The sequence below is a fragment of the Dysidea avara genome, chromosome 4 (genome assembly GCF_963678975.1).
Source record: "Dysidea avara chromosome 4, odDysAvar1.4, whole genome shotgun sequence".
In the NCBI taxonomy this organism is placed as follows: Eukaryota; Metazoa; Porifera; class Demospongiae; order Dictyoceratida; family Dysideidae; genus Dysidea; species Dysidea avara.
In genome coordinates this window covers 33499397-33525669 of record NC_089275.1, presented here as the reverse complement: position 1 = coordinate 33525669, position 26273 = coordinate 33499397, and the positions used below count along the sequence as shown (strand labels likewise).

The 26273-nt window shown below is 36.5% G+C and overlaps 1 protein-coding gene and 3 long non-coding RNA genes across 6 annotated transcripts in view; 1 reads left to right on the top strand and 3 right to left on the bottom strand.

Annotated features, from left to right (window-relative positions):
• Nucleotides 1-346: 346 nt before the first annotated feature.
• LOC136254752 (uncharacterized) lies at nt 347-2747 on the bottom strand. Of its 2 annotated transcripts, XR_010700725.1 has the most exons (3): nt 2287-2747; nt 609-763; nt 347-564 (listed from the first exon to the last, which is right to left on the bottom strand). It is a non-coding gene; the product is annotated as an uncharacterized lncRNA (long non-coding RNA). The 2 variants fall into 2 exon arrangements; XR_010700724.1 differs by lacking the exon at nt 2287-2747 and having other exon boundaries at nt 609-2110.
• Nucleotides 2748-10616: 7869 nt separating this feature from the next.
• LOC136254738 (uncharacterized) overlaps nt 10617-26273 on the top strand; it is a 100980-nt gene continuing 85323 nt past the window's right edge. For both annotated transcript variants that reach the window (XM_066047477.1, XM_066047476.1), the window contains exons 1-3: nt 10617-10688; nt 13598-13692; nt 16721-16984. In XM_066047477.1, coding sequence (XP_065903549.1) covers nt 13650-13692; nt 16721-16984 — 307 coding nt within the window. In that variant the 5' untranslated portion in view covers nt 10617-10688; nt 13598-13649. The remainder of the gene's footprint in view (nt 10689-13597; nt 13693-16720; nt 16985-26273) is intronic.
• Nucleotides 19435-21521, bottom strand: LOC136254758 (uncharacterized). The gene is made up of 3 exons (XR_010700731.1): nt 21490-21521; nt 21125-21413; nt 19435-21017 (listed from the first exon to the last, which is right to left on the bottom strand). It is a non-coding gene; the product is annotated as an uncharacterized lncRNA (long non-coding RNA).
• LOC136254757 (uncharacterized) lies at nt 21622-22744 on the bottom strand. The gene is made up of 3 exons (XR_010700730.1): nt 22641-22744; nt 22016-22113; nt 21622-21688 (listed from the first exon to the last, which is right to left on the bottom strand). It is a non-coding gene; the product is annotated as an uncharacterized lncRNA (long non-coding RNA).

The window sequence follows — 26273 nt, the reverse complement described above, 5'->3', positions numbered from 1 at the left end:
GCTGGCCCGGATAAGGTGCACTGCCTTTCTCTCTCAGTGTTGCGCTACGTATACTACAGCATTTGTGGTAGGCTAAGCCATTCGTTTTGATCAGCTGAGATTGATGGGCACAGTCCAGCCTGCACGTTTTACTTTTCCTAGCAGTTGTCCAGCACATGCAAGCACTGCACAAGTAATGAAATGAATATTAGCACATAATGTTTGGTACATTGTAACTCAAGTCCAACATCATATATTTAATGTCCAGCCTTAAATGGTACACGTAGTTAGTTTCACTCTCACATTATCCCATGCATCCAGATGTAACACAACACGTGGTTAGCTACAAAATGTCACTTCTGTGTGATACAGTTATTAGTGCAAACATATAGTGTTTGGAATCAGGTATGCTGTGTTACACATATAGCTAAGTATGCTCCAATACATGAGTTACAAAGGTACAGCTCCATTTGATGAACAGCAAGACCCAGAAAAGTTGTATCCATTTTCATCTTGCCTGGCTATAACCACATGTCTTCCTAAACACCGTTCATGGTACCCCCATGAGCAACTATTGTACCTGACCTATGGAATCCATACATTAATTTGTATGCATAACTAGACCTCACCATGTCAGTTGTATCATCATCCAAACTAATCATTCCACAAGATTGACAATAGTCATCCAATGATTCTACATTATAATTCATGTGACACATCATAACTCATCAGTATAATACAACAGACGATGAAAAGAAATTTGCTGGTTCACCAAGAAATCCAACTATTCATCAAGAAGGTTATTTAAGCTAATATAGATACATTTTACCACAACATGAACAAACACTACATGTTTACTTAATGGTACAAATGACACAATGTGATGATGTATATCGAACTGATTGCTGAAGCAATTAATAGGTGCATAATTATAATAATTTTTTAGGGAAGCCATTACATGGTGCTAGCTACCACAAATCAACACATTCCACTGTCAGCAAAGATACATAAAGGAGGACTCAAGTAGGTCCATGATGTTCTCATTATACGTACTGCAGTATGTCAAATTAAGGTACCAAGCAATGTTGAACAGTGAAGAAATCAAGCCCGTAGCAGGGGGTCTGTTCCAGCATAGATAATGTATGCGTTCCTAATGGATTGGAAACGGCCGTTAAATTATCTTATCCCAGTTTTAAATTATTTTCTTATCCTAGTTACGGTGTGCCAATACATTGGGAAATTTGTTGAGTGATTGTTTGGCTTTCTCTCGCTTGTTTGAAGGCCAGTTTGAAGGCGTGGACATTCCTTTTACATTGTTTATTGTGTTGTGTTGCGTGTCTGTGGGTACTGGGAGAAATATTGTTTGCGACAGGTGACAATGGCAGGTATGTACCAGCTAATAATTCAACAGCAGTACTATTAGCCAACTTCTCGTCACCGCATTTACACAACCAAAGAAATGTGTGATACATTGAAATAAATTTTAAGCTACAGTACTGCTCAGCTTGGGCTAAACAATAGCACAAAGTAGTGCCTGTTTTCTGAAGTTTTATCGAAGCAGTGGAAATATACAGCAAAGCAGTGAATGTCACCCAGCTGTAAACAACAAACACTAATTTGCTGGTTACAAGAACAGCAAAATCTTCCACCTGTTGAGGCCATAAAGTTTACACGCAGCGAAACGAGGATAGCCCAATACGGGCGTTTCCAATCCATGTGACATACATTATCTATGGTTCCAGGTAGTTGTAAAGCTGAATACCGTGTGCAAAATACACACATGGTCTTACTAGGGGGTCTGGAGGCATGCCCTTACAGATTCCTTCTGAGATCACTTACTGACTGTTCTATTAGAGTGTCACAATCTTTTTGCAAACTAATATATCAGAAAATTGATAGGTGGGCTCCATAAATTGATAGGTCGATGGGGACCACAAAGGTTTGGTCTCTTGCAAAAATATCAGCTAAAATCCAGCCTGACTTGTCCTTCACAACTTGGCATTATTACAAACTTGGGAATCGGACTACTTGTTCAGTACAGAATAATTATTGGTATCACCCATCTCCACAACGTATGATTATGACTAGTGGCTATAAATTTTTGTGATGCTTGAGAATATGATAGCATACATAATTCACTATACTTCCATATCTCTGCAAGTATTTTTTTGTAGTCTACATGTCCATTTTCAGTTGAGTGCACACGCTCTACTATGTCATAAAATTTCTCAACTGTTGCAACTAAATGATGGTCATTCTCATTCTGTAATTACAAAATTTTGTGAGGGCAAGCACAAAGTTTCTTACCTTTTGTTTGTTCCAACTTCAGCTCTGGGTAGTTTAACAAAACAAACTTCTTTGTTGTAGTAATGAAAGGCAGAGCTAATTACAGCATCACTTCTTTCCACTCCATTCAAAACGGTCTGATATCAAACATAATCTTCTGCACCTTCTCCTCCGTTACTATTTTGTTTTGCTTTTTGGAGGTGTGATTGGGACCAAGATATTTTCCTCTACAGAACCTTTCAAATAGCCGGCTCTCTGTGACCCTCTTTTGACGTACCTCACAAACTCATAGTGAAATTCACACCTCGCATACACTGCCACGAGGAAATCTCGTGATCCAACACTTGGAACGACAGTAGGGCGGCAACCGATACAACAGGCTGTACGTGTCGCATCTCGCCTTGCCATATGGCAGCACGACACCTGCGCAATTTATAAATTGTTGCGCATTTTATGAATTCACAAAATGCGCAGCGCAATTTATAAACAGCGCAAATTCACAGATTGCGCCTAACACGGCGTTTAAACGAGACCGGCGTTAATTTGGACCCGGGCGTTTATTTCTTACTAGCCACTCGTTGAGAATGATAGGTGCCAGTACAAGTACCTACGAAATACGAAATCCATAGCCCATCACGTACATAAACCCATTTGGACTCCTCTGCTGGGTGAAACATTGGAAGTTGGGCGGAAAGATGACAATAACCACGATAAATACGCTATGGCCATCACCAGAAGAGAAGGCATAGTCGAACAAGACAAGACATCATAAGACTGGTGACGAGACATCACTGTATAGTTAGCAGCTGACACGAGTTTAGAACCCCTTTCAGTGCATATCATTAGCACCCTGGCGTTTAAATGAGCCCCGGCGTTTATTATGACAGTCCACTAGCTGTACCCGGCGTATACTTGAGCCCCTGCGTGTATTTGAGCCCGGCTTTAATACGGTCATATACGGTACATTGGATCATCATAACTGCGGTATCCTCTTAGAACATTAACTAGCACACCTATAGGTAATACACATACATACATACAGTGATTGTGTTATTTTTAACAGAGAGGTGAACGTAATGGCTTCACATTTACCTACTGCACTACAGTGTGGACCATACACACAAAAGTATACATTGTCACATAATAATCTATATGTCAAGGATGTGTTAAGCAGCTTGTTTCAAACAAACATGTTTTGAAACGACTTCTAATCTATTTGACTTATTTATGGGTTTCCTGAACTTACTGAAATCTATTGATCTACAAAATTTTCTGGTGAAATCTTCCAGTTTAAATCCTGTAATTCAAAGATTTTAAAATCTATTTTGTGTGAAAATTGTTGCTTACCAGTGTTATAACTTGGCTCAAGATTTCAGAATTCAAAGTAACCAAATGAGCAATTATTCATTTGAATATAGGTATTCCTACATAGCTGCTGCAGAGAGCAACTCTACACAAATGTTCACATGTTGTTTCCATGTGTCTCCCTTGCAAAGGTCCAGTCAACTCACTCCTACCATCTGATCAACACTTGGAGCTAACATTGTTAAAACACTAACATCATTATGACTGGAGTCTAAAACAAAATCATTACCATTCTTGATACTCGTACCTAATGGTATAGCTCCTTGAGCAGCATACTCAGCTTCAACAGTGTCAACCCTACCACATCATGATACCAGAGCTACAACATTAAACATACAACCATTCCACACTTCATAACCTGGATCAAAGGGGTGTGGCCATGCATACACACCAATCCCACATGTGTGTGTCATGGTGTAATTGATAGGCTTATGGTGGATTAAGTGCATTGTATGCACATTGTAATGTAACTACATAACTATGTATGGTTAAAAGTTTTAGTACATCTTTTTTTCAATCCACAACTGCAGCAGGACAGGCAAACAACATCTCAAGGCTCCAAACTAAGATCTCAATGATATACACAGCAGTTAAATCTATTTGTTCATGCACAATTATAGCTATAACAAAAAAGAACAGTAGCTTGATAATTTTGAAGTCCCAAGTGTAGTTATCACCCTTTGAGAAACAATAACAACAGGTAAGATGAACATGTATATGTAGTTATATTTGTAGTGTTATATCACTCAGACAGACATTGCTTGTGATTGAGGGCAACTTTCTAGCCTTACGAACACATGTAACCAGTGTTATAAATATATTGTGGTGTACATTCACTTGTGGAATGATACTACATGTCATGTTGTGGTACCTGTGTCATGGCTATACATGGCATACATGATGTGGCTGCATGGTAGTCTCCAACAGGTCTATATGGCCTGTGGGAAGTGGACTTTGCTGTGCTAGACAGAAAACATCAGCTACATTATAGGTTTGTGTATAGGTAAACTTGCAACCATGTAGCTACACCACTGCGTCCATTCATTCCAAGGATTACACCTGTATTTTATCATCTATGTATTATCTTTTGGTTGACAGCTATGTATTACCTTTTGGTTGACAGGTACAAGACTGAGGTGGTTCTTCATGTCTTTCTTCACCTCCTAGTAGTTCAAATGTGAAGTAACCAAATGAGCAATTGTTCATTTGAATTGTGTTAGATGTTCTGATTTAGTTGCTGTGAAGCACAACTCTGCACAAAGATCTAACCAACTCACTCTTACCATCTGATCAGCACTTGGTACTAACATTGTTAAAATGCTGACATAATTGTGACTGGAGTCAACAACAAATTCATCACTAGTTTCACCATCTGTCTCGATACGTTTATCTAAAATGATATCCTTTACCAGACCTCCTTGGGCAACATACTCAGCTCAGTTTCAATGGTGCCAATCCTACCATACTGTGATGCCAATCCTACCATACTGTGATGCCATAGCTACTGCTTCACTGACATTAAACATACAACCATTTATGCCTTTGTCAAATATGTCAGCATAATAAAAAGCATAATAGGCTGGAGTGGTATGCCAGCATAATGCTAGCATATTAAGTGGATATTTCAAATTATGAAGCTTAATTCCATGAAAATCTTTTGATACTCCCTAATAAAGCAAGTGCAAATTGTAGTAGAGAACTCAAATTCATTGTACATAGCTCCTTAGATTGATACTCTCTAATAGAACAGTCACTTTGTAGTGAAATACTCTAATAGAGCATTATTTTATTGATTACAATATTCCAAGATAATTGTAAGAAATGTTGCTAACCTAGGAGCATAATGCAAACATAATGGAAACACATGATAGGTGAAATATTTGAGAAATTCCTGAAAGCAATTTGGGAAAAATTTTGAGCATATTTGACTCAGCCCTACAACCATTCCACACCTCATAACTAGGATCATGTGAGACACTAGTTAGAAGTGACCAGTGGGCAGTAGGGGTGTAATAGACAAGTTAGGATGTCCCTCCTTAGTCCAAAATGCTCTTGAAATGTATTCTATTTAGGTTATATACCTGAAGGCTGTAAGTACATATGTAAGGATATTGACATTGCAGATAATCGAACTTTTATTTCTCTATTTGTATGTACTATAAAGCAAGGTGACAGAAAAGGACAGAGTGAGCCATCATCAATGATTTTCATACTTTCAAATTGCGTGGTCAAATGCTGTACATTTTTTATTACCTTTTAGTAGTTATCACATGCATATCGATCAGTTATTTCTCATAAGTTAGGCTTTTTCATTGCTCTTATAGTATACAACAATGGAATGGAACCAACAATTCTATTGTGAGCATTATTGTAATAGGGCAACAACTTTCAACTTATGCTAACCATTTGTGCAGGTAGCTATATGTATATACATTTTTTGTAAGTTTACATGTACTACACTAAGTGTCTACCATACAAAATGTCATTGCATCATGATGTTGTTAGTGTTAACATCTGAACATCTGCCTAGTTAGTTTGATGATTGAAAGTTGCAAACCTACAATTAAATAACCACAAATTACCACCCAATTTACTCTAAAACTTTCATGTACAGTGACTTTCAGAGAACGTTTAATGAGTGCATAATAATATCAGTTTCTACTACTGTATACAGTTGACCCCTGGTTATCCAAATTTCAGCAATGGTAAAAAATGTTCAGATAAGTGAATTGTTCATACAGCTGAAGTCCATACATTTATATACACAGCTCTGTTTAAATTCTCTAATAGAACATACACTAATACTCTGGCAGAACAGTCATTTTGGATAACTGAGAGTCTGCTCTATGTACAAAGAGCTATGGTGAAAGATGTGAAATGAAAGGCAGGCAAGAATGGTTAGTTACAAGGATGTTATGCTAGTTGTTTTTATAAACATGGCTGCCATGCACCTTTCATTTTATGACTCAAAGTTTTTTTTTGTTTTGAATGCCCCACCCCTTCTTATTCAACAGACTATAATAGTACAACCTATATAGCATACAGTTAGCCTAAATACTTTTGTGCTAGTAATATGATTCTCTTAGACTCCCTTGACTCCTTGTACAGATTTGCGCATAACCCTGTAGTTTCCATGCAATTGGGTAATAAATACATACATACATAACAGTAATAACTTTTATAGAAATAAGTATTAGTAAAAGTATAGAAAACACAACAGCATATATATCTAAATTGTTCAAAAATTGTTGCATTGAAAAGTGATGACTCATCAGCAAGGCCTGCAGAAAGTCAAGAAAGATCACATTTTCATGCAATGTGGATCATGTTCAATTTATATTATGCCCTTTGGACTTTGTAAGACATCTTGCAATTTCCAGATGGATTGCACACTGGTAGGATGTCATGTAGACACCAGCCTATAACACTACAGTATGCTGCAAAAACTAAGTTTTAAAATTGTGCTCACAACTATACTTTAGCCTTGGTTCTATATAGTTTTTTGAACCATCTATAATAAGATTATATTTTAGCTTATGAGCATCAATTTGGCTGCTTTGTAAAAATATAATTAAATATAATTAGCTTACAGTACTTGGCTGCTCCACCATAGTTCAGTTACTGACTGTTCTATTAGAGTAGATAAATCGTGTGCATATTCACATACAATTTGGTCTATTATACTCTGTCTTTTTGCTACACAGTAAAAACAAACTAGTGAATGTCACTACTAAATGTAGTGAACGTCACTACTAATGGCTGCCACAATACTCACTATTTTGTGTAGTGACATTCACTACTAAGTTTGTAGTGAACGTCACTACACTGACCACCAAGTAGTGACGTTAACTGCAAAAAGTAGTGAGTATTGTGGCAGAGCAATTCACTACTAATTTTTTACAGTGTAGCACTAAAGGCTTGATGCTCCAGATATCTGCTCAAAATTATACCACTATCATGGGTGGGCATCTAACTCCATGCTGTTTTGTTTTAATTGATGATTTCCAGGAGCTGGTGTTGCTAAGCGTTTTATCACTTTAAAATGTTTAGGTTAGGATAAGCTACTTGAACCAGCTTGCATCCATTTTCTTGACCATATTGTTTCACAACAAAACAATAAAATGTCATGATCCTTACAAAATGACATGAAGTGTTTTCTTGGATTATTTTTAAATGATTTATAACTAACAATGGCAGTGCAGTAGATTATAAGTAAAGTTTTCATAATCTATGCCTACATACAAAATTGCAACCTAGAAAATTTGATGATCTCACCCTGTTTACAGCTTTACATTTTGGTATAGGTAGGTATTACATGCAGGCTGTGCTCCACTTAGGAAGACTCAATCCGATCAAGTGGCTGGGGAATTTAGAAGAGGGAAATTATTTGCTTATAGTTTGTTAGCTAGAATTACCTGCTAATTGTATGGTAGCCTATCGGAATATGAGATGGATTGGTGTTGTACCATTAAATACATACATTGTAATTATAAGTTATGACTGAGTGCAACCTAGGACCTTGTGTAACTTAACCATGTCAATGTAAACTATAACTATAAAAATGTTATATATTGTCTTTAGGCATGTGGAGAAAAGCTTTGTACAATGAAGACTTAATGTGCATGACTATAACATATGATAGGTGGGTAAGTGGATCAATCTCTTGTAAGAGCAGTGCTTTAGTACACACTTTTATGAAGCATTTTGACTGCACTATTAGGGTATTTGTGTACTGTATTAGACTATGGACACATTAAGTTTTTGCAGATTTATAATTCAGTTCCACTTATAGAAATATTATTTCTGCACCATCCCATTTTGATGGTCATAGCTACTCCACTCCCATAGTTGTCTGAATTAAATGATTGACATAAAATTCAAGTGAGCTAATGACAGAGCACACTAAATGATACGATGAAAATTAGCTAATGAAAGTCTGAAACAGGGCTCAGCAATAAATTGTTCTAGGATTTCACAAGAGGGTGCTAACAGGGCAAAGTATATAGTATAGCTAGAAGCTGAGAAAAATGGAATGTAATCATAGATACAACTAACTTAGAAATATGAAAATTAGTTTTATATTGTGTGTTTCAAAATTATAACATGGTTGAAATTAAACACTAGGACATGTTCTAAGTTGGTTAGGAACCACACCCTTGGTTCTTCATAATTTTAGAAGCTTGGGTTGGATTCCTAACTTATAAACACTCCACCATTGTCCAGCAAAGGTGGGAAGGAGGCATGCATGGGTGTTTCTCTCATGTCCTTACCACCCCCGATTCTGGACCATTGTTTACTGTATAGAATTTCTCTTTTGGGAGGAATCAGGAATTTGGGGCTGGGGTGACCAGGTAAAGGCTAGCTAAGTACATGTCCAAGTTCAGTACTATGTAAAACAGTTGAAACAGTTGCCAAACTATTTAGTCATTTAAGATTACAAGTGTTGATTTTAATTTTGGTGATTGGGTGAAGCCAGATTGGTAGAGCTTGATACATGAGTGTTGTAATGATGGCAATAATGAAATATTTAGGACAACTTAACCACGTGTACCTTATGTACATTATTAGTAGTGAATAGTGTGTACATTGTATCTGTTGAATAAACAATTTCTGTGTGACATTGTATTGGCCAAATTGTATGATACCATGCAGCACTGAAATTAAAGATCTGAGTGGATATCTTACAAAGAAATGTTAGGGTATTTTCATGATTATAGTAAAACAAGGAAAGTTTTAAAATCAGACTTTTTGAGATTAAATCTGGGGGTATTTTGTGCATGCATGCCACTTTGAAAGAAAACTAACTTAATTTCTGAGAATGAATTTAAAGACAATTTTGAGAGTTAAGCCATCAGATAACAACTAAGGAACTGGGCACACTTTATAGGCTTGGCTCTCAGAAAATAATAGCTTTAAAATAGCCATCCTATAGGAACTTTTGTCAGTCGTATAATAAGTATATAATAAAAGATTTTTTTAAATTAAAAATGATTCAGAACCTGAGAACATTTTTAAGGTTGTGTTTGCAGTTATTAACCTGGGAAAATTTTATGTCTTAAATACTCTGAGATTGAAATCTGAAGGCACTTTTGATAATTTTGTGTCCTATTTTTATAACAAGGTTAACCTTAGTATAGTGTAGTGGTCACTCACAATTTTAGGGGGTGAGTCTGAGATTTTTTGGGGAGAGGGCCCAAGCCACCCAACAGCCCTACTGTCAGATACAAGGGAGGTATACAGCATGCATGCATTGCTGTTATAGTGTAGTAGCTATAAAGTAGAATTTCAGGAGGAACTGGGGGTACAACTCCTTAGTTAAAATCTTCAAAATGGTTTTGAATTGATGCTATACAAAAAATTCTAAAACTAACCATGTGCAATTACCTTTCCTCAAGGTTTTTCAAACTCATTTTCACCAGGAGCCATCATGCAACCTTTGCCGCCAGGTTCTCCTGTTTTACTTGGCTATGATAGAATCATTATGACTAATATGCATTCAAATTTCCCCCTCAGCAATTAGCTGGCTAGGTTGTCACATGGAGCTAACTCATTACCTAGCTAGTAGCTACCCCATGCATCTATGATTTAATACATGTAATTATTTTGATCAATTGACACATGAACTGGAGAATTAATTAGTTGCTTAAAATGGTGATAACAAATTTGTGACCGGGCCTGCAAAAATAAGGCACGTGGCACATTTATAAAATGTGAATACTATACCTACAGTACTGCTGATTGCACGAATCTTTAAAAATTGCGTGACGCATGCGTGTATGCGCACACAAGAATTAAAATGCTTTGCTTCACGGAACAAGTTGCTTACGTTGGGAATCTTAGTCACCGACATCAGCAACCTGTTCCGTGAAACAAAATGTTTTTAAATCTTGTATGCGCACACACGCATACTTTTAAAGATTCGTGCAATCAGCAGTAAATTCAAATAAGCGCGCTTCGTATAAGAAGCGCATGCGCATAGTTAAAGTGTGCGTTAGTTGGAACTATATTGTAGGCGTAGGCTCAGCGTCAGCTAGTACTAAAGGACCCTCGGATCAGTGGTGAGTGGTGTGGTGGGTAAAAGTGTCATAATTTAGTACAATACTGCAATCCTCACATCATACTTTCCCAACTATCGTCTAGTCTAGTCTACCGGCTACGCCTAACTGGCGGCTTCAACTTGAAACTTTAGCCTCTGCGATTCGTTCCATAGGCTAGGGTCCGCAATTCGAAAATCCCCACCTTTTGTAAATCCCTCTACCATTGTGGGATGTTCATTGTATCGCATTCAGTGCTACATGTTCCACTGAAACCCGAGGAAAGACTGATTGTTGTCGTCACTCGTGTCTTCATAGAATCATAGACTCTCTCGATAATCTATGATAGAATGTATCTCGCGAGATGCAAAACCGGTTTACGTATTTCAAAAATTTGTGCTCCACACAAAGGACCGGATAAAACTTTCTACTTAGCTAGGTACGTATTAACTAGAGTTATTGAGAGGTATGCTTAGTAATAAGCAAGTTACTTGTAAAAGTAACTAATTACATATTACTTGCAACAGGACTATTTAGTTACAGTTATTACACAAAAAATAAAGTAACTATACATATTATATTACTTTGTGTCCACAGCTTTAAGCTGTCACGAAGTGAAACTACCACCTTAATACGTGCCATGATGGCGTTGTTGGGCAATGTGCAAATCTTGGTTGTAAGTAAGAAGCTGGTGAATAAGCTTCATTCAGTAGGCTTCATTACTTCGTTGCGGCTAGGCGTTACTCAGTGGATTACTAACGAGATTAGTAACTTGGTTACTTGTAGTAATAATATTACATAATAATAGACTCGTTACAGTTACTATATTACTTAGGTAACGCATTACATCTGTTAGTAAAATAACTTGATTTATATTACCTGTTTTTATAGCGTATTTCGTTATATTACTTAGTTACCACAAAAGTAATAATATTATGTAACGCGTTACATAAGTAACATGTTACTCCCAACACTGGTAATAAGCAAATGATTTACTGGGTTGCTGGCACAGGGTTGCTTTCTCTAGAAGATGAACACAAATTTTCGAATTCAAGCTGCCCTAACAGCCAAGGCATGAAAAGCCAACTCTTTCTCATAGTGATGTAAAGGTTGAATGCATAGTCTGTCTATGCTGTTAGTCTGAAAAGGATCTGAGACTTCTCACCATCTGGGTGAAGAGTGCCAAAATTTTCGTGTGTCATTCCACAGGATTCTCTCAATGGTGCCAAATTCTTTCCAGTAACGTTTGGTAGTAGTGGCAGTTGGCGTTTCTGTGATTTCATATGTATGATGCAATATATACCCAGAAAATGAAAAATTCAGTTTGTTTTTGGGATATTTTGCAGTGTGTAGGGTGATCTTGTAAAGATTTGAAGCTGCTGTGGACCATGAGAGGTGAAGTCAAATTTAGATTATTTAGCTGCTTCCCATGGTGCAGAGCTTAGAACGATATGTGGAAGCTATTGACAAACTAATAATTGACAACTGTTGGTACCAAATCTCCAGGGACATCTTTTGTCATAATTCTAGTCAATAATTGATGTGACTAGAATTAATTGATCTTTTGTCATAATTCTAGTCAATTAGGGTGATATAGTTCTTTATGATGTTGCAGAAATTTTTAGCACTCGTCACCCAGATGGTGAGAGTACTCAGATTTTTCCATAGACAGACTATGTATGCATCCAACTGTATCGAAACACAATGAGGAAGAGTTGGCTTCTCTTGCCCTGTGTTGTAGGGCAGTTTAAAATTTAAAAAAATCGTAGTTTTTCAAAGAAAGCAACCCTATGTTGGGCACCCAGTAAATCATTTGCTTATCACTGTGCATAGTTTAACTACATCAACTATGGATATGATCTGGCTAAGTAGCAAGTTTCACCCACTCCAATGTGTGGAGCACAATATTTTAAAAATAAAGTTTGCATCTAATGAGATACTAAAATTGATATTTCTATGAAGACAATGATCACACCTCCGTTTCATGGTGGATCTAGCAGTGGGATACTAAAATAAATATTCCACAATGATAGGGGATCAATTTGATTTTTCGGATTGCAGACCCTAGCATAGTTGCATGGAACATTACACCAAGCCATGATATGAACACCTCTTTAAAAGGGGCAAAAGCCTGGTGTCGTCTATTTAAAAGCTTTACAGTGTTTCGCTGTGGTATTGAGTAGCCACAAAAGTTTCACCCATTATACCTTGTGAGATTGATAATGTAAGAAGCATTACACAGTGGTGACAATTTGAGATTGTAGGAAAAGAATTGTGGGTAGCTGATAGTATTGCCACGTTTCGGCTTTTTCTCCTTGTGTATGCCTAACAATTTTGAAGGAGGTACTGTAGCTTTGTTGACCAACAATATTTGAGCATCTGTTGATGATGTTCAGAGGTTTAAGTCCAAGTTTCAAATGCTGTGATCATTTAGTAACTGGCAATGAATCTGTTGATTAATTGATATACATGTTAATGTGGGCCTCAGGCACTTCTACATAGGTCTTTTCAAAATGTGTATTATGTAACAAATCAGGAACATTTACATTTGAACATTTACAAGAACAATGGGTTCTCAATTTTCCCAACAGCTAAGTACTCATTAAATTTCAGCACTGTTCAGATAAGTGAATTAGTATTTATAAAGGTAAATGTAAATCAATCCTGTTCTTATACGCAGAGTATACAGTAAAGAGTCAGGTCTTTACTGCACTACTATCTTTTTGCTAATCATTTTTACACTTGGATAATCAAGTGTGCACTGATACTTACAGCATGTACAGTACATACTGTAGGTCTAAGTTTTGTGCTTATACACACCTAAATATAGTGCACACGTATACGTACATGTGTATATGTTATCACTTAATGCTCTTACATAGTGAGGAATTTTTACTACATATAAATCCATAACAATGTATTTTGTACTGTAGGATAGTAAACTAGGTCCCATACATCTTAGTTGTTGTCATTGTGTAAAGATCAATGAACATGGATACTAGAGGTGTTGTCACACTTGGAAAACCTGGTGAGTAACCATATACTGCACATGGTACATACATACATGCCTACATCTGTAACTACATACATGTAGTTATTAGGTACATGCACTGTAGCATGATACTGTAATATACTACATAACAAACTCTCACATAGGTTTATTAGCCCATACACAAAACGTATGCATGCAAACTCTGTATACACCTCCAGTGTACGTATATCATACAGTATGATAGTACTGTATAGTAGGGATGGCAAAGGTGTGGGCGTGGCCTGTGATATAATATAACTCAAACACCTGCCTTGACTTTTCCTCAAAACAACATGACAGTGGGTAAAGTTAAGCCTAAAAGTGACTTCAGATCGACCCAAAATGTGTCTATACAGTTGCTACAGAATTGTTTTAAAAAAATTATTCAACAGAAGTTTCTACTGCCTGCTTGCCCAATGCCTTCAGTCAAGCATAGTGGAAAACTGGCTACAGCCACATCCCTAATTCTTTCACAGAAACATTTCTAGTTCGCTTAAGAAAAACCCTTTGGTATATTGATAAACATACAAAAAGTGCGCTATTTTGTTGCCTTTTATCCTTCTTTACCATGGCCATCTGTCAAGGTTCTCTACTAGACTACAGTAGGGCTTCCATCTGCAGGTGCACATTGCATCAAACTATTCAAATACATGTAGCATTGTATCAAACTATTTGAACACACGTGGCTCAGAAGTGGCAGCTGATACCGTTAAAAATCTTTGGCCGTAAAGTGTGTGACAAAAACCTACTATTCCAAAATTGGCAACAGCAAAAAACCTTTGGCTAATGGCGCTTCACCTGAATTTTTTGATGATCAGTCTATGATAGAACGTAGCTACCACGTACTGTATGCATGCAAGTTCCAGTGATTAAACACCTCACCAATTAAGGGGCGTGGTAGCCGTTTCAATTGTGAGTCATTATCCCTCACAATAAGGGGTAATGACTCACGATAGAAATGGCTGCCACACCCTTTTTGGCAAGGTCTTGCATGTAGCGATGTTGCATCTATCTTACAACTTGGCAAAGTTGCTCGTGTTTCTAAATGCCGAGATAAACGCATTTCTTTGCTGTGACCAACAATATGTTTAGTTAGGTGAATCCAACTTACTACAGTTTAGCAATTTATAGCTATAGTGGTGCACATGTGTTATACTAGTTGATAGTGCTGTGATTAGTATATGTAATAGGACGGATGGCTGTGGTATTCTAGATCAATAGTGTAAGCATTGTAAACAGGAAGGAGTAAAATAGTGTGAGGTGAAGCCGAGCACTATTTCCTTCCTCTATTAATCCCAAATACCATGAGCCATCCGTCCAATGCAAATTAATCCGACAACCATAGCAACTTCAAAAAAAAAAAACTGCAAAATACCAATCACACTTGGTGATCATTGCCTAGCAACAGCTATGGTCTCATAATGATGTTAACCTTAGCAACTAGCAACAGTTACTAAGCAACCATACTGTTGCCATGCCTTGGAGCATCTATCACTATGGTAACACTAGTTGTCAAGTCAGACATTTACTTTTAATAGAAATACGCCACACTATTTTAGCCGGTATTGCAGTTTTTTGTCAAGGGACCTTGACAAACAAATGTAATACTAATTCTATTGGCTAATCACTTGACGTATTTCAAAATAATATGTCAAGATGCTATTGAGAGTATTATATTGTAACACTATTATATTTACATTTATTATTTACTCTATAATAATACTGTGACTGGTTTCCAGGGTATATAGTAGTCATGAGCTTGCATAAAAAGGTCACAAACAAGTATAAGAAAAATTAGGAACTTTAAATTAGAGTAGGGAAGGTGAATATCCCCACTGATATCACTGCTGAGTAGGGATATTCACTTCTTATTGGACATTACGTACTACTCTGATCCAGTGCTTTTTATTGCAGTACTATACAGTGCCCCTACTCTAATTTAAAATTTCTGATTTTTTCTTATACTTCTAATTATACAGACTGTTCAATGTAGGTCTAATGTTTCAAATATTATTTTTAGTAGTTGAAGAAACATGTGATATTTAAAGTTCTGGTAATTAACAGAATATTACAGACATAAATATTTCTACACAAAGCAATTATGGCAAGATTACAATTGTAATTACGCATGCAGTTATTACAATTACATTACGTTAACTTTATTTTGCTCTCTACTGTATGTGTACATTTTTAAACCAGGCGCACATCTGGTTTGCTGAAATTGTTTTCATAAAAGCGTGTGTGTGTGTCTGTGTGTGTGTCTGTGTCTGTGTGTGTGTGTGTCTGTGTGTGTGTCTGTGTGTGTGTGTACCTATCTACCTATCTATGTTTGTCCGTACACACCCATGTGAGTAAAATCATTAAATGGTAAAAGCAGCTTTTACACAAGAAATAAAAGCAAAATGAAGGCTGTACTAAACTTTCACACAGGTAAACTTTGCTCTGAGGTGGTTTCTTTTTGGCGGTCTGGAATACGGGTGTGGCAACTCTCCTCAGACTTTGTGAATTACCTTCTCTTCAGGCTTGCAGACGTTTAACAATTGAGAAACAACAGTGCTAGCCTCGTAGACTACCAGGAATAGCATATCCCTTCGAGCTGGGAAGGGGACGTATCCCCTACGTATGTGAACTAAAATGAAGAACAGCTCTGAGGCTTTGTCGAGAGAATTTGTGGGAAAAAACACTATAGTAAAACTATAAAACAGTTTACAAGATACTTCTGTGCATAGTACGTTGTTAAAAGCAGTTTGTTCAACAAGCGCTTCCTTAGCAGTGCATAGCAACGTAATAGAAGAATTATGAAAATTTCATGAATTACAAAATCCGAGAATTACAATAAATTAATTATGTATTATTACAAAACCAAAAACCTATTGGTTATTTCCAGATGAGTTAGCTGGCTGCATGGCACCTGGTTTTTAGAAGTAGCACCACATCAACTTGTTATGGGTACATATGCATGACTATATTCTTTCATGTGTGTACAGTATATACTATAAGAACTATGTATTTATTGTTTTGTTAGCTGATCAGATTGTTGATGCCAACAGTGTAAATGAAATTTGTACCAAATACTCTGTTATGTGGAGACAAATTGGTCTTAAGTTAGGCTTGGATGCCAGTGTACTTGACAATGTAGAAGCTGATTATCATGAACAAAGGAAACGTTTTGAAGTCACTTTGAGAAAGTGGATGAAGCTAGCTGGGGATAACGCAACTTGGGATTTATTAGAACTTGCTATTACCAATGCAAATCGTGAAGACTTGTCACTTGAAGCACTTTCAGAATGTAAGTTACAGATACCTTACGTACTTAAACAGCATAATATCAGGACACACGATAGTGTGTCATTGGCCTAGTTCTGATGCACGACAGACAAGTTGTATTATACATAACCAAGACACCATTTTCATGATCTGTAACTTGGTAGTGCCTGATTCAAGTTAACCAGGTTTGCTGTGGAAACTCGCTCAAGGTAGGGCACCAGCTCCTTTTTAAATTTGAGTTAAATACACCTGAGATATGTGTGTGCTTTCAAAGCTTGTCTTATTTTCTTCATATTTATTTTTATCTTCTTAATCTTCTTACATTTTACACACTTTAGAAAAATCACAATAACTGGCACATGCTTTAGCTATTTATTTCAAATTGGAGGGTATAATGCAGCACATTTATAGTACAATTTTCAAGAACAAAAAAGATATGTGCAGTTTTGAAAATTACAAAAGCGATTTGTTGTCACGCCCACAGGGTAATAATATGCTTGACTAAATATCAGTCTGTACATGAAGTAATTATTGTACGGGGTAGTGTAAACCTTTTGTAGTTTGAGGGTACTGAAAGTATTAGCTAAGGAGATATAATGCAAAAACTAAAAGTGCTATTAAGACACTCTAATAGAACAGTCACCAAGAAGTAAAAGGCGTGCATAAAAGATGCCAGAAAGTTTTTCTCCAGGATTTGAACCAGGGACCTTCACACCTATGTATGCCCAAATCCTTTACCACTCTACCACATTGAAGTCAGTTGCTCACCTCACTTAATTTCTACCTTATATATGAAAGTTCTAATTTAGAATGGTGAAGTTTTATGATCTCGTAGTCAATGGAGATTCTAGACTATTCTATACGTATTACAGCAAAAATGATCGGTTACCATTAAGGTACGGATACATGAAAATGACATTTCCTTGATTTCACAAACAAGCTGTACAATACATGAGTCCACATTTGTATGTCACGTGCCTGCATCACCTTTATTTAGCCGCACCACACTACTGCTGCATATGTGCTTTGATATAGCCTATTTTTAATAGAAATGATTTTGAAGCCTTGCTTACATGTATGTATCATAAAAATAAAAACCATGAAACAAGAGAGGTAATCTACACGTGCAACTATACTAGTGGGTATGCAATTCCTAATAGACTGAGTAAAGCCATGACCAAAGTAGGGATTACTATAGCTGCAGATGTAGATGACCTCTCTTGTTTCACTGTTTTTTTATTTCTATGATCTGTACAATGTCTAACGTTTCCGTACACTTGTTTGTTTACTTTTATGACTGGTGAACCAACACATACCACATCAAAGGAAAAGAAATGGGGCCAGTTGGACATACCAGCCATAGCAACTTAACATCATGCACCACAGCCATCAGTTAGTACTGAAAATCATTGTGACCATTTTGCGTCGTTTTCAGCTTTGTTTGACGTGCTATATGGCGATACAACAAATAGAAGAACAGTTAAATAAGCACCTCTGCAATCAATTCAGTTGAAGAAATTTTAAGCAGATGCATGCCCCGACTACTGTGAAGTACTATGTTTTCAAGTGTATTTTATTTGTTATATGCACCTGTAATGTTACAAACAAAGAACAGTATATAAAAAGCATCTCTGCAATCAATCCAGTCACTGAGGTATGTAACAAGCCGAAAGTGGCAACATTCGGCATGCCAAGAAATTGCCAAAAGTGGCAATTTCTGGCAACCAGAAGTTACCAATTTTGGCTACTTTTGAACTGCTCGAAGGGTCACTAGAAAATTGCCAAATTTGGCAATTTTCCGAACAGTTCAAAAGCTGCTAAAAATGGAAACTCAGGTTAAGTCATCACAGTTTCCAAAATTGGCAACTTCTGTTTAGTTTTGAGCAGCCACAATGAATGGCACTCCAAAGCTACCAAATCTGGCAATACCTGTAATCGTGCTTTTATAACTGACGATAAACTAATCGATTGTGGAATTTGGTTTCCAAAACTGGTAGTTATTTGTTGTTTCAAAATTGCCATTTTTGGCAAGCTTTGAGATAGTCAAAATTTGTGCCACTTTTGGCAATTTTAAGCTGGCCATATAATTGCACGCATTTTGCAAGTTCGCTGTACTGTGTTTTCTTTGTTAAATGCTGAGGCGTTTTATACCTTAATCACTAATTCAGCAACTAATTACGTACTTACTGAATTAGTGAATAATCAAACTTGACTGTTACCAAGAGTTCATAATATGAACTCTTTCTGCTACTCAATTCTAAAAACAATTTTATAGTTTTAAAACCAATTGTGGAACCACTCTAGGGTGGCTACTATTAAAGATCTGTCATCTTAGAGAGCAAAGTTAAAATCTACAAATTTATAAATAGCTACAGTATAGCTACTACTATTATACGTATAAGATGGTGTGCACCAATAATTATATTAAACTGCTGCGCACGCAAATATGTACAGTAATATATACTGTATATCGTCATTTTTTTCAAAATAACCCTGTGTAACATATTTCAAGTGATTATGAGGTGTCATAGTGTTGAATTTAGTATTGAACTTCTACATACGTAATCAAAGTTAATTAGCAAAGTGATAAATAGTTAGCGACTTGTTACTCTACTAGTATATGATTGTGTAAGATGCATGGTGTCCAAGCAATTTGTAAAAGAAACATCAGCAACTTTTTTTCAAGGAAAGTTTCCGCTTACTGTCACTGTTTTTTATTGAAAGAAACAGCTTTAGATGGAAAACAAAGTTGGAATGCTTCATATATGCAAGTTGCCCCTTGATTCGCTGCATACCAGCATTTGCTTGCTCATTCACTTGTGAATTCAAGCTCTTTGTATCCAATGTATTGTATTGATCCAGACAGTAGCCAGATGGACATCCTACGTGCCCTCTGCAATGAAACCTGTCAACATAAAAAGAAGTGTTTTGAAAAAAGACTGGCTCTCTGTTCAGGCAATACTGATGAAGACCACAGGCATTGTCATAAACAATAATTTTAGGAGGCTTCAAAAAGCGCGTCTTGAATATCTGGAATGGATGCCGCGGTGATTCTAATTCTTTTAGGACTTCGAAACCATAGCATATTGCGTGGGGACAGTATATGGTAAAAATTCCAGGAGTAAGCGTTGGATGCTTAGAACTTGTTTTATTACAAACATCACTGCCAGCTGCTATTCTGGATTTGTCAATCTGGTATACAGCGTTTCCATGTAACTGTGGTAAACTTGGAAAATAGCTTAAACTATTTGTCCTGCTTGGCTCAGGATAATGGAACTTGTCAGCTTTTGAGACTTTAAATGGAGCTTGTATAGTCACAGATATATGACCCAGCAAATCAAAAACCTCTTGAGGAATTTCAGAAGAAATATGTTGATGGCAGAGCGACAAGAAAGATGAAATAACAGGAGCCTTTTTTGACAGCAAATTCCAATAGTAGCTGTTTTGTGGCATAAATACATCTATTGATCTATTAGCAACTTTCTTCAGCGTATCACATGCCTCTTTACATCCTGCGATTTGTACCATTCCACACGCTGGTGCATTTCTTGCAATTTCAGAAAAAAAACCTTCTGTATAGCACAGGTGCTAACTTTTCTTGGTGTTCATCTTCAATTTTGAGTAACAGTTTTTCGAGTGCTATAAAACCATCAGAATGTAGTATTTCAGTGAGCTGCTTAAATTCTACGTCAGTAAGCTTTTGAGGACAAACAATTGGCTTTCTATCTCTTTTGAAACAAGAATATTGCAGTAGTAAATCTCGAGCTTTTTTGGTCTTGATCAAAACTCTATCAACATGTGAACTTCCTTTAATAGGTGCTAATTTACTTTCATCCAAATCACAATTTTTTATAGGTAGCATAAGATCTTTCCGCATGCCAATCATTGTTCCATCGCATACTATTATGTCAGGACAGGGTCCACAGTTTTCACACGCAAAGGACTCATCAATTGGTATATCTAAAAGCCTACTAAAAGCATACCATGCTTTTCTCAAAAAATGTATTGAAGGTGTGGCATCCTCTCCAAAGCATGTATATGTTCTTTGAAGACATCTACGTAATAAATTAAAGGTACGTAGGTAAATAGTAAAAGTATATAGTTTACAAAAGTATAATATTTCTCAAAGTGCAGTCATAGAAGGAACACAGATGCAACGTACCTTTGGTAAGCTATCAGTGGGTTTCTTCCTTCAATCATGAGGTGCAAATAATTAAACAGCATTCCATAGTAAAATAACCTCTTGTTATCTAAATTAAAAAGTAAGCAATCTTGCCCATCAAAGTTGTATCGACATGAACAATCCCCGACAGTTGGCCTGTAGTACACTTTCCTTGTCTTGTCATGCATAGCAAGGTTTTGCTTATAAATCACAACACCTGTACCAGCAATCCAATTATTTGCAATAGGATCATTTTGATTCCATGAATTTCCATGTTTACAATGTTCATCTAAAATAGCATTCAATGTAAGTTACTGATACACATATTATGCTGATTGCTATGCTCTGTAGACAATTAATTGTACCTGAAATGAAGGGTGGAATCAAATGCATTGGGAACATCCGATTTCCTCCTTCATGCTCAGCTACACGACTCTGTAGCACTTTTGAGAGTGGATAAGGTATTTTCTTCCATGACACTGCAGTGGATACTTCATCTACCTTGCCATCATCAGTGTCCTCATCAGGTGTGAACTCAGATCTTTCTCTCCATTCTTCGAACATCTGCAAGGTAATAAAATTTTATCAAAACAATTTACAACCATATAGTACACTGTGTGTGATTTGCAATATCCTTCAATTGATGCAATACCGTTTACTCAGAAAATTTGGCAGTGACTTTAATTTGGCAGTTTGGCAATTTCCGACCAAATTGCCAAATTAAAATAATGCCAAGCCGCATCAATTCAACAAGGTCTTTATACCAAAGCACTGCTTTCTAGAGATCGACAAATTAAAATGACGCCAACAGCTAAAACAAGGCCAAACACCAAATTTTATATTTCCACTTCTACGGTATAATATTATTTGAATTTCCACTACACTGCTCACCTTGAGATGATCGCACTGTGGGTCGGTACATACAATACATTTGTAGGTTGAACTGTTTCTTTTGTGTTTCATTATCAGGCCTGCACTCTGTTCATCTTCTATCATATAAAAAGTTATATATTTATATCACAAGCATGAGATGTGACATCAATGCTATTACACAATACAGAGGGCAAAAGCCGAGGTTGAGTGTAAATAACATTGATATCATATGAGTGCTTGCATATGATATAACTGGATTCTAACCCACCACCTTTGTTCATCAATAATAATAGTGATTAGTCTTGCTTTTCAAGTTACAATTATTGTGTTTAGTAACCAGCAAAGCAGATCAGCTACATATGTATAGGTGATTTTAAATGCTTTGCTAGTTTGCAGTCAAAAAACCCAAATAGGTAATAACTAAAAAATGCTATCCTCATCTGAGCACTTCTTATTTAATAGTAATTATCATCAACACATGCACTTCTAATGTTTTTCAGTGCAATAACTGGTAGTTATATCCCTGGCATAACTTAGTTATTGCACACTTTGTTTCTTTGATGTAAAGCTTTAGTGGGTCAGAACACAGTATGTGTATGTAAACAATGAGCAAATGTCAGTATAAACTATAAAGTGTGCGTACCTGAAACAACGGCAACACACAGTGGACTTATGCTCAATACCACTATTTGCTGAGCTTCCTTAACACCACTATCTTCTTCATCATTAGCTTGTTCTGAACCTCCCCGATGGCTCTGAAGCTTACAAATGGTCGAACGATGAATGCAGTATTGTGACTCCTCCTTTAAGCAAAATGCGCTGTAGTTTTCCGTGATTATTGGAGAGGTGCACATCAACCCATCGCTTTGTACTTTTGATTCTTGACATGAGCAGGTAAATAAAAACGAGGTCTTTGACATGGAATGAAACTTCAGTTTCTTTATCAAACAGTACTCTGACTTGAGCTGTCCATTTTCAAAGCAATCTGCTATGGCATACCATTGCTTGCTCAGGGGTATAAACCTTTCTGATTGAAGTACAGCTTGGTAGTAAACTATATCTTTAGGCAGTGCACAGACCTATGGGAATCAAACTACGTAATATAGTACTTGCCAGTTATGTAAGTACATACCTTTTCTTGATAAACTAATGTAGATGACTGAAGCTTTGGATTTGGTAAAGATTTGACTCCTGAAGTTTTGACTCCTGAAGTTTTCTTGACCTGGAAACTCCTTCCTATCTTCATGGCCCTTCAAATGTGCAGATTTGTGATTCATAGAGATTAAGTATAATGCTACTCAGAAGTGTTGATTGGATTGTAAAACTTGAAAGTGTATGTCATGTGAGGAAAACTGCTTTGAAGTAATTATAGTAAAAAGGTGCATAATTCCTTAAAGTCAATAAAGACTTTTGTAGCATAATTTATTTTGCTTAAAGACTGGTCTAACCTGTTTAAACTTGCTGTTTTGCAAGGATCAGCCGTTTTCAGCTATAAATTTACACTATCACACAACCTATGGCATTTGGCAACTATTGGCGGAAAAGAATGGCTTCTAAAAACAAGATGATTTCGAGGGACTCTAAAAGGAGAATTGATGTTATTACTAAGAAGATTGGAGACCTTGAGACGTATGGAATACCAAGCTTGTTTGTTTATGCTGCTACACCTTGGACTGGAGGTCTTTGCGTTGCTGGAGACAAACGAATGGCTTCCATTGTAAAAGATAACAAACTTCAATTTCTTGAAGTTCTAAAACATCAGCCTCAAGAGGAGTCTCAAGAGGATGTTTCATCTCCAAAACTGATTCTTCCTGCTTTGCCTCAACCAATTGATGAAATGAATGGAAGGACACTTAGCTCAGTCATTGTAGGAATTGGAAAAGATTTTGGTATTGATTGGAAAGGAGACCAGCCTGAGTGGTGGCCTAATACAGTGCCTTTTAATCATCCTAGAGAGGTTCCAACACAATACAAAGGTCAGTATTATTTATTGTATAATTGTTTGATAGTTCTGTTGTATTGTAGGTGAATGGTCAGAATGCCTAAGAATAGTGCTGAAAGAAATTTACAGGAAGTTTGAAGGAGAAGGAGCTTCCATTTCTGAGTTGAAGAATGCTACAAGTTCAGATGCAGTTAGTAGCTCCAATAGGAAATCGGTAGAGATGCAAAGTCATGGTGAGGAAGAAGCTGAGGAAGAAGCTGAGGAAGAGTGGGAGATAAGACAACAAATAGAGGCCACTATATCTCCTATATCATCAAATAATGAAGAAGAGACTCATGAAGAGGATGAACATGATGACGAAAGATTAAAATAATTTACACCATTGGCCAAACGTAGATGTAAAAGGGTTATTAAGAAGCGGACACGATATGGAGAACATTAAACTTCAAATTTCTTATAGCTGTGTACTGTAGAAACTGCTTTTAAGTACTTTAATCAAATTTGCTTTCAAATCAATTCATTTACAAGATTGCATATGTTATTATAAAGAATTACACCAAGTCCCAGATTAGGTGGTTTTTGAGGACCATTAGCTTCTGCTTAAAGCAACAAAGGCAATGCCAATTTTGGGGAATTATGGAATAATCTCAGTATTGGTGACCTTGGTTGAACTCAGATAACTGCGGTTGAAAAGTTAGCTACGTATAGTAGAACTTCTGTTTTGGAAAACTATTGCATAGCTTAAAAGTGGCAACTACGTACGTAGAATGTCACCAAAAGTGGTAAATTTTGTTTATCACAACTTGTGGTTTTGGACAATTCTGAAATAATTCAAAATTTGCGACTTTGGCAAACTAAATCCCACAATTAATTGGTTAATTGTCCTGTATAAAAGTGACAGTGTGTTTGTTGCCAGATTTGGTAGCTTTAAATCATTGAATTTAGCTACCAACTTTGGAAACTTCCAAATTCTGCAACTTTGAAGTTACACAAAATTGCCAAATATTCCAACTAGCTATAAACCTGCCAAAATCAGCTTATTTTCACTTTTGAGCAGCTCAAAAGTAGCCAAAATTGGTAACTTCTGGTTGCCACTTTCGGTAAAATTTGTTCTGTAACATACCCAGAAATTGCCATTTTTGGTTACCAGAAATTGCGATTTTTGGTAAAATTTGATCTGTAACCTACCCAGAAATTGCCTTTTTTGGTTACCAGAAATTGCCATTTTGGTAAAATTTGATCTGTAACACACCCAGAAACAATCCAAAAATTTGCCACTTTTGGCAAACTAAATCCCACAATTAATTTGTTAACTGTCCTGTATAAAAGTGACAGTGTGTTTGTTGCCAGATTTGGTAACTTTAAATCATTGAATTTACCAACTTTGGAAGCTTCCAATTTTGGCAACTTTGCAGTTACACAAAAATGGCAATTATGGACAACTATCCAATTTTAGCAACTTTGCAGTTGCACAAAATTGCCAAAAATGGCAATTATGGACAACTATAAACCTGCCAAAATTGGCTTATTTTTACTTTTGAGCAGCTCAAAAGTAGCTAAAATTGGTAACTTCTGGTTGCCAGAAATTGCCACTTTTGGTAATTTCTGAGCAGTCTAATAGTTTCCAAAATTTGCCCTGTAACATACCTGAGTCACTACAAAATTATGGATGATCCTTCTGTATAATTATACTGAAACCATTAAAGTCGCATGTTACGGAAGTCAACACCTACAGTACATGGTGAAGTAATCAAGCCCATAGCATTAACCATGACCTAGTTATGCTTGGCTGGATGCAGTCAGTAAGTAAGTAAGTAAGTAAGTTAGTTAGTTAGTTAGTTAGTTAGTTAGTTAGTTAGTTAGTTAGCTAATTAGTTAGCTTAGTCAGTCAGTCAGTCAATTCAGTTTAATAGGACACTTCATAGAAACTTGTTGAAAGGTTGTATGAAAGCATTTTTTGAGCTTAGTTATACATAACCAATACTGCCAAGCTGTTTTGAAGGAGAAGTGAGGCTGTTTTGGGGTGATATATTTGGGAAAGTAAGAACTTCATGATTAGGTCCCTACTATACAGACAACGATCTATCAGAAGCTCCTAGCTGTCACTTACAGCTGTGTAATCACATGCACTAAACTACAAGTAGCATAGTAAATTTCACAATTAATTTCTCCAAAAATTGTAAGTACATGTACCTCATAACCAGAGTGTATCTATACAGTTATGTTTGATTACTTTTGTCAGTAAACTGGTACATAAGTGTTTGAGGTCCCACTTTATCTACTGCAAGACTAAACTACAGTATAGACCCTGGATGGAATAATATTAATACAATA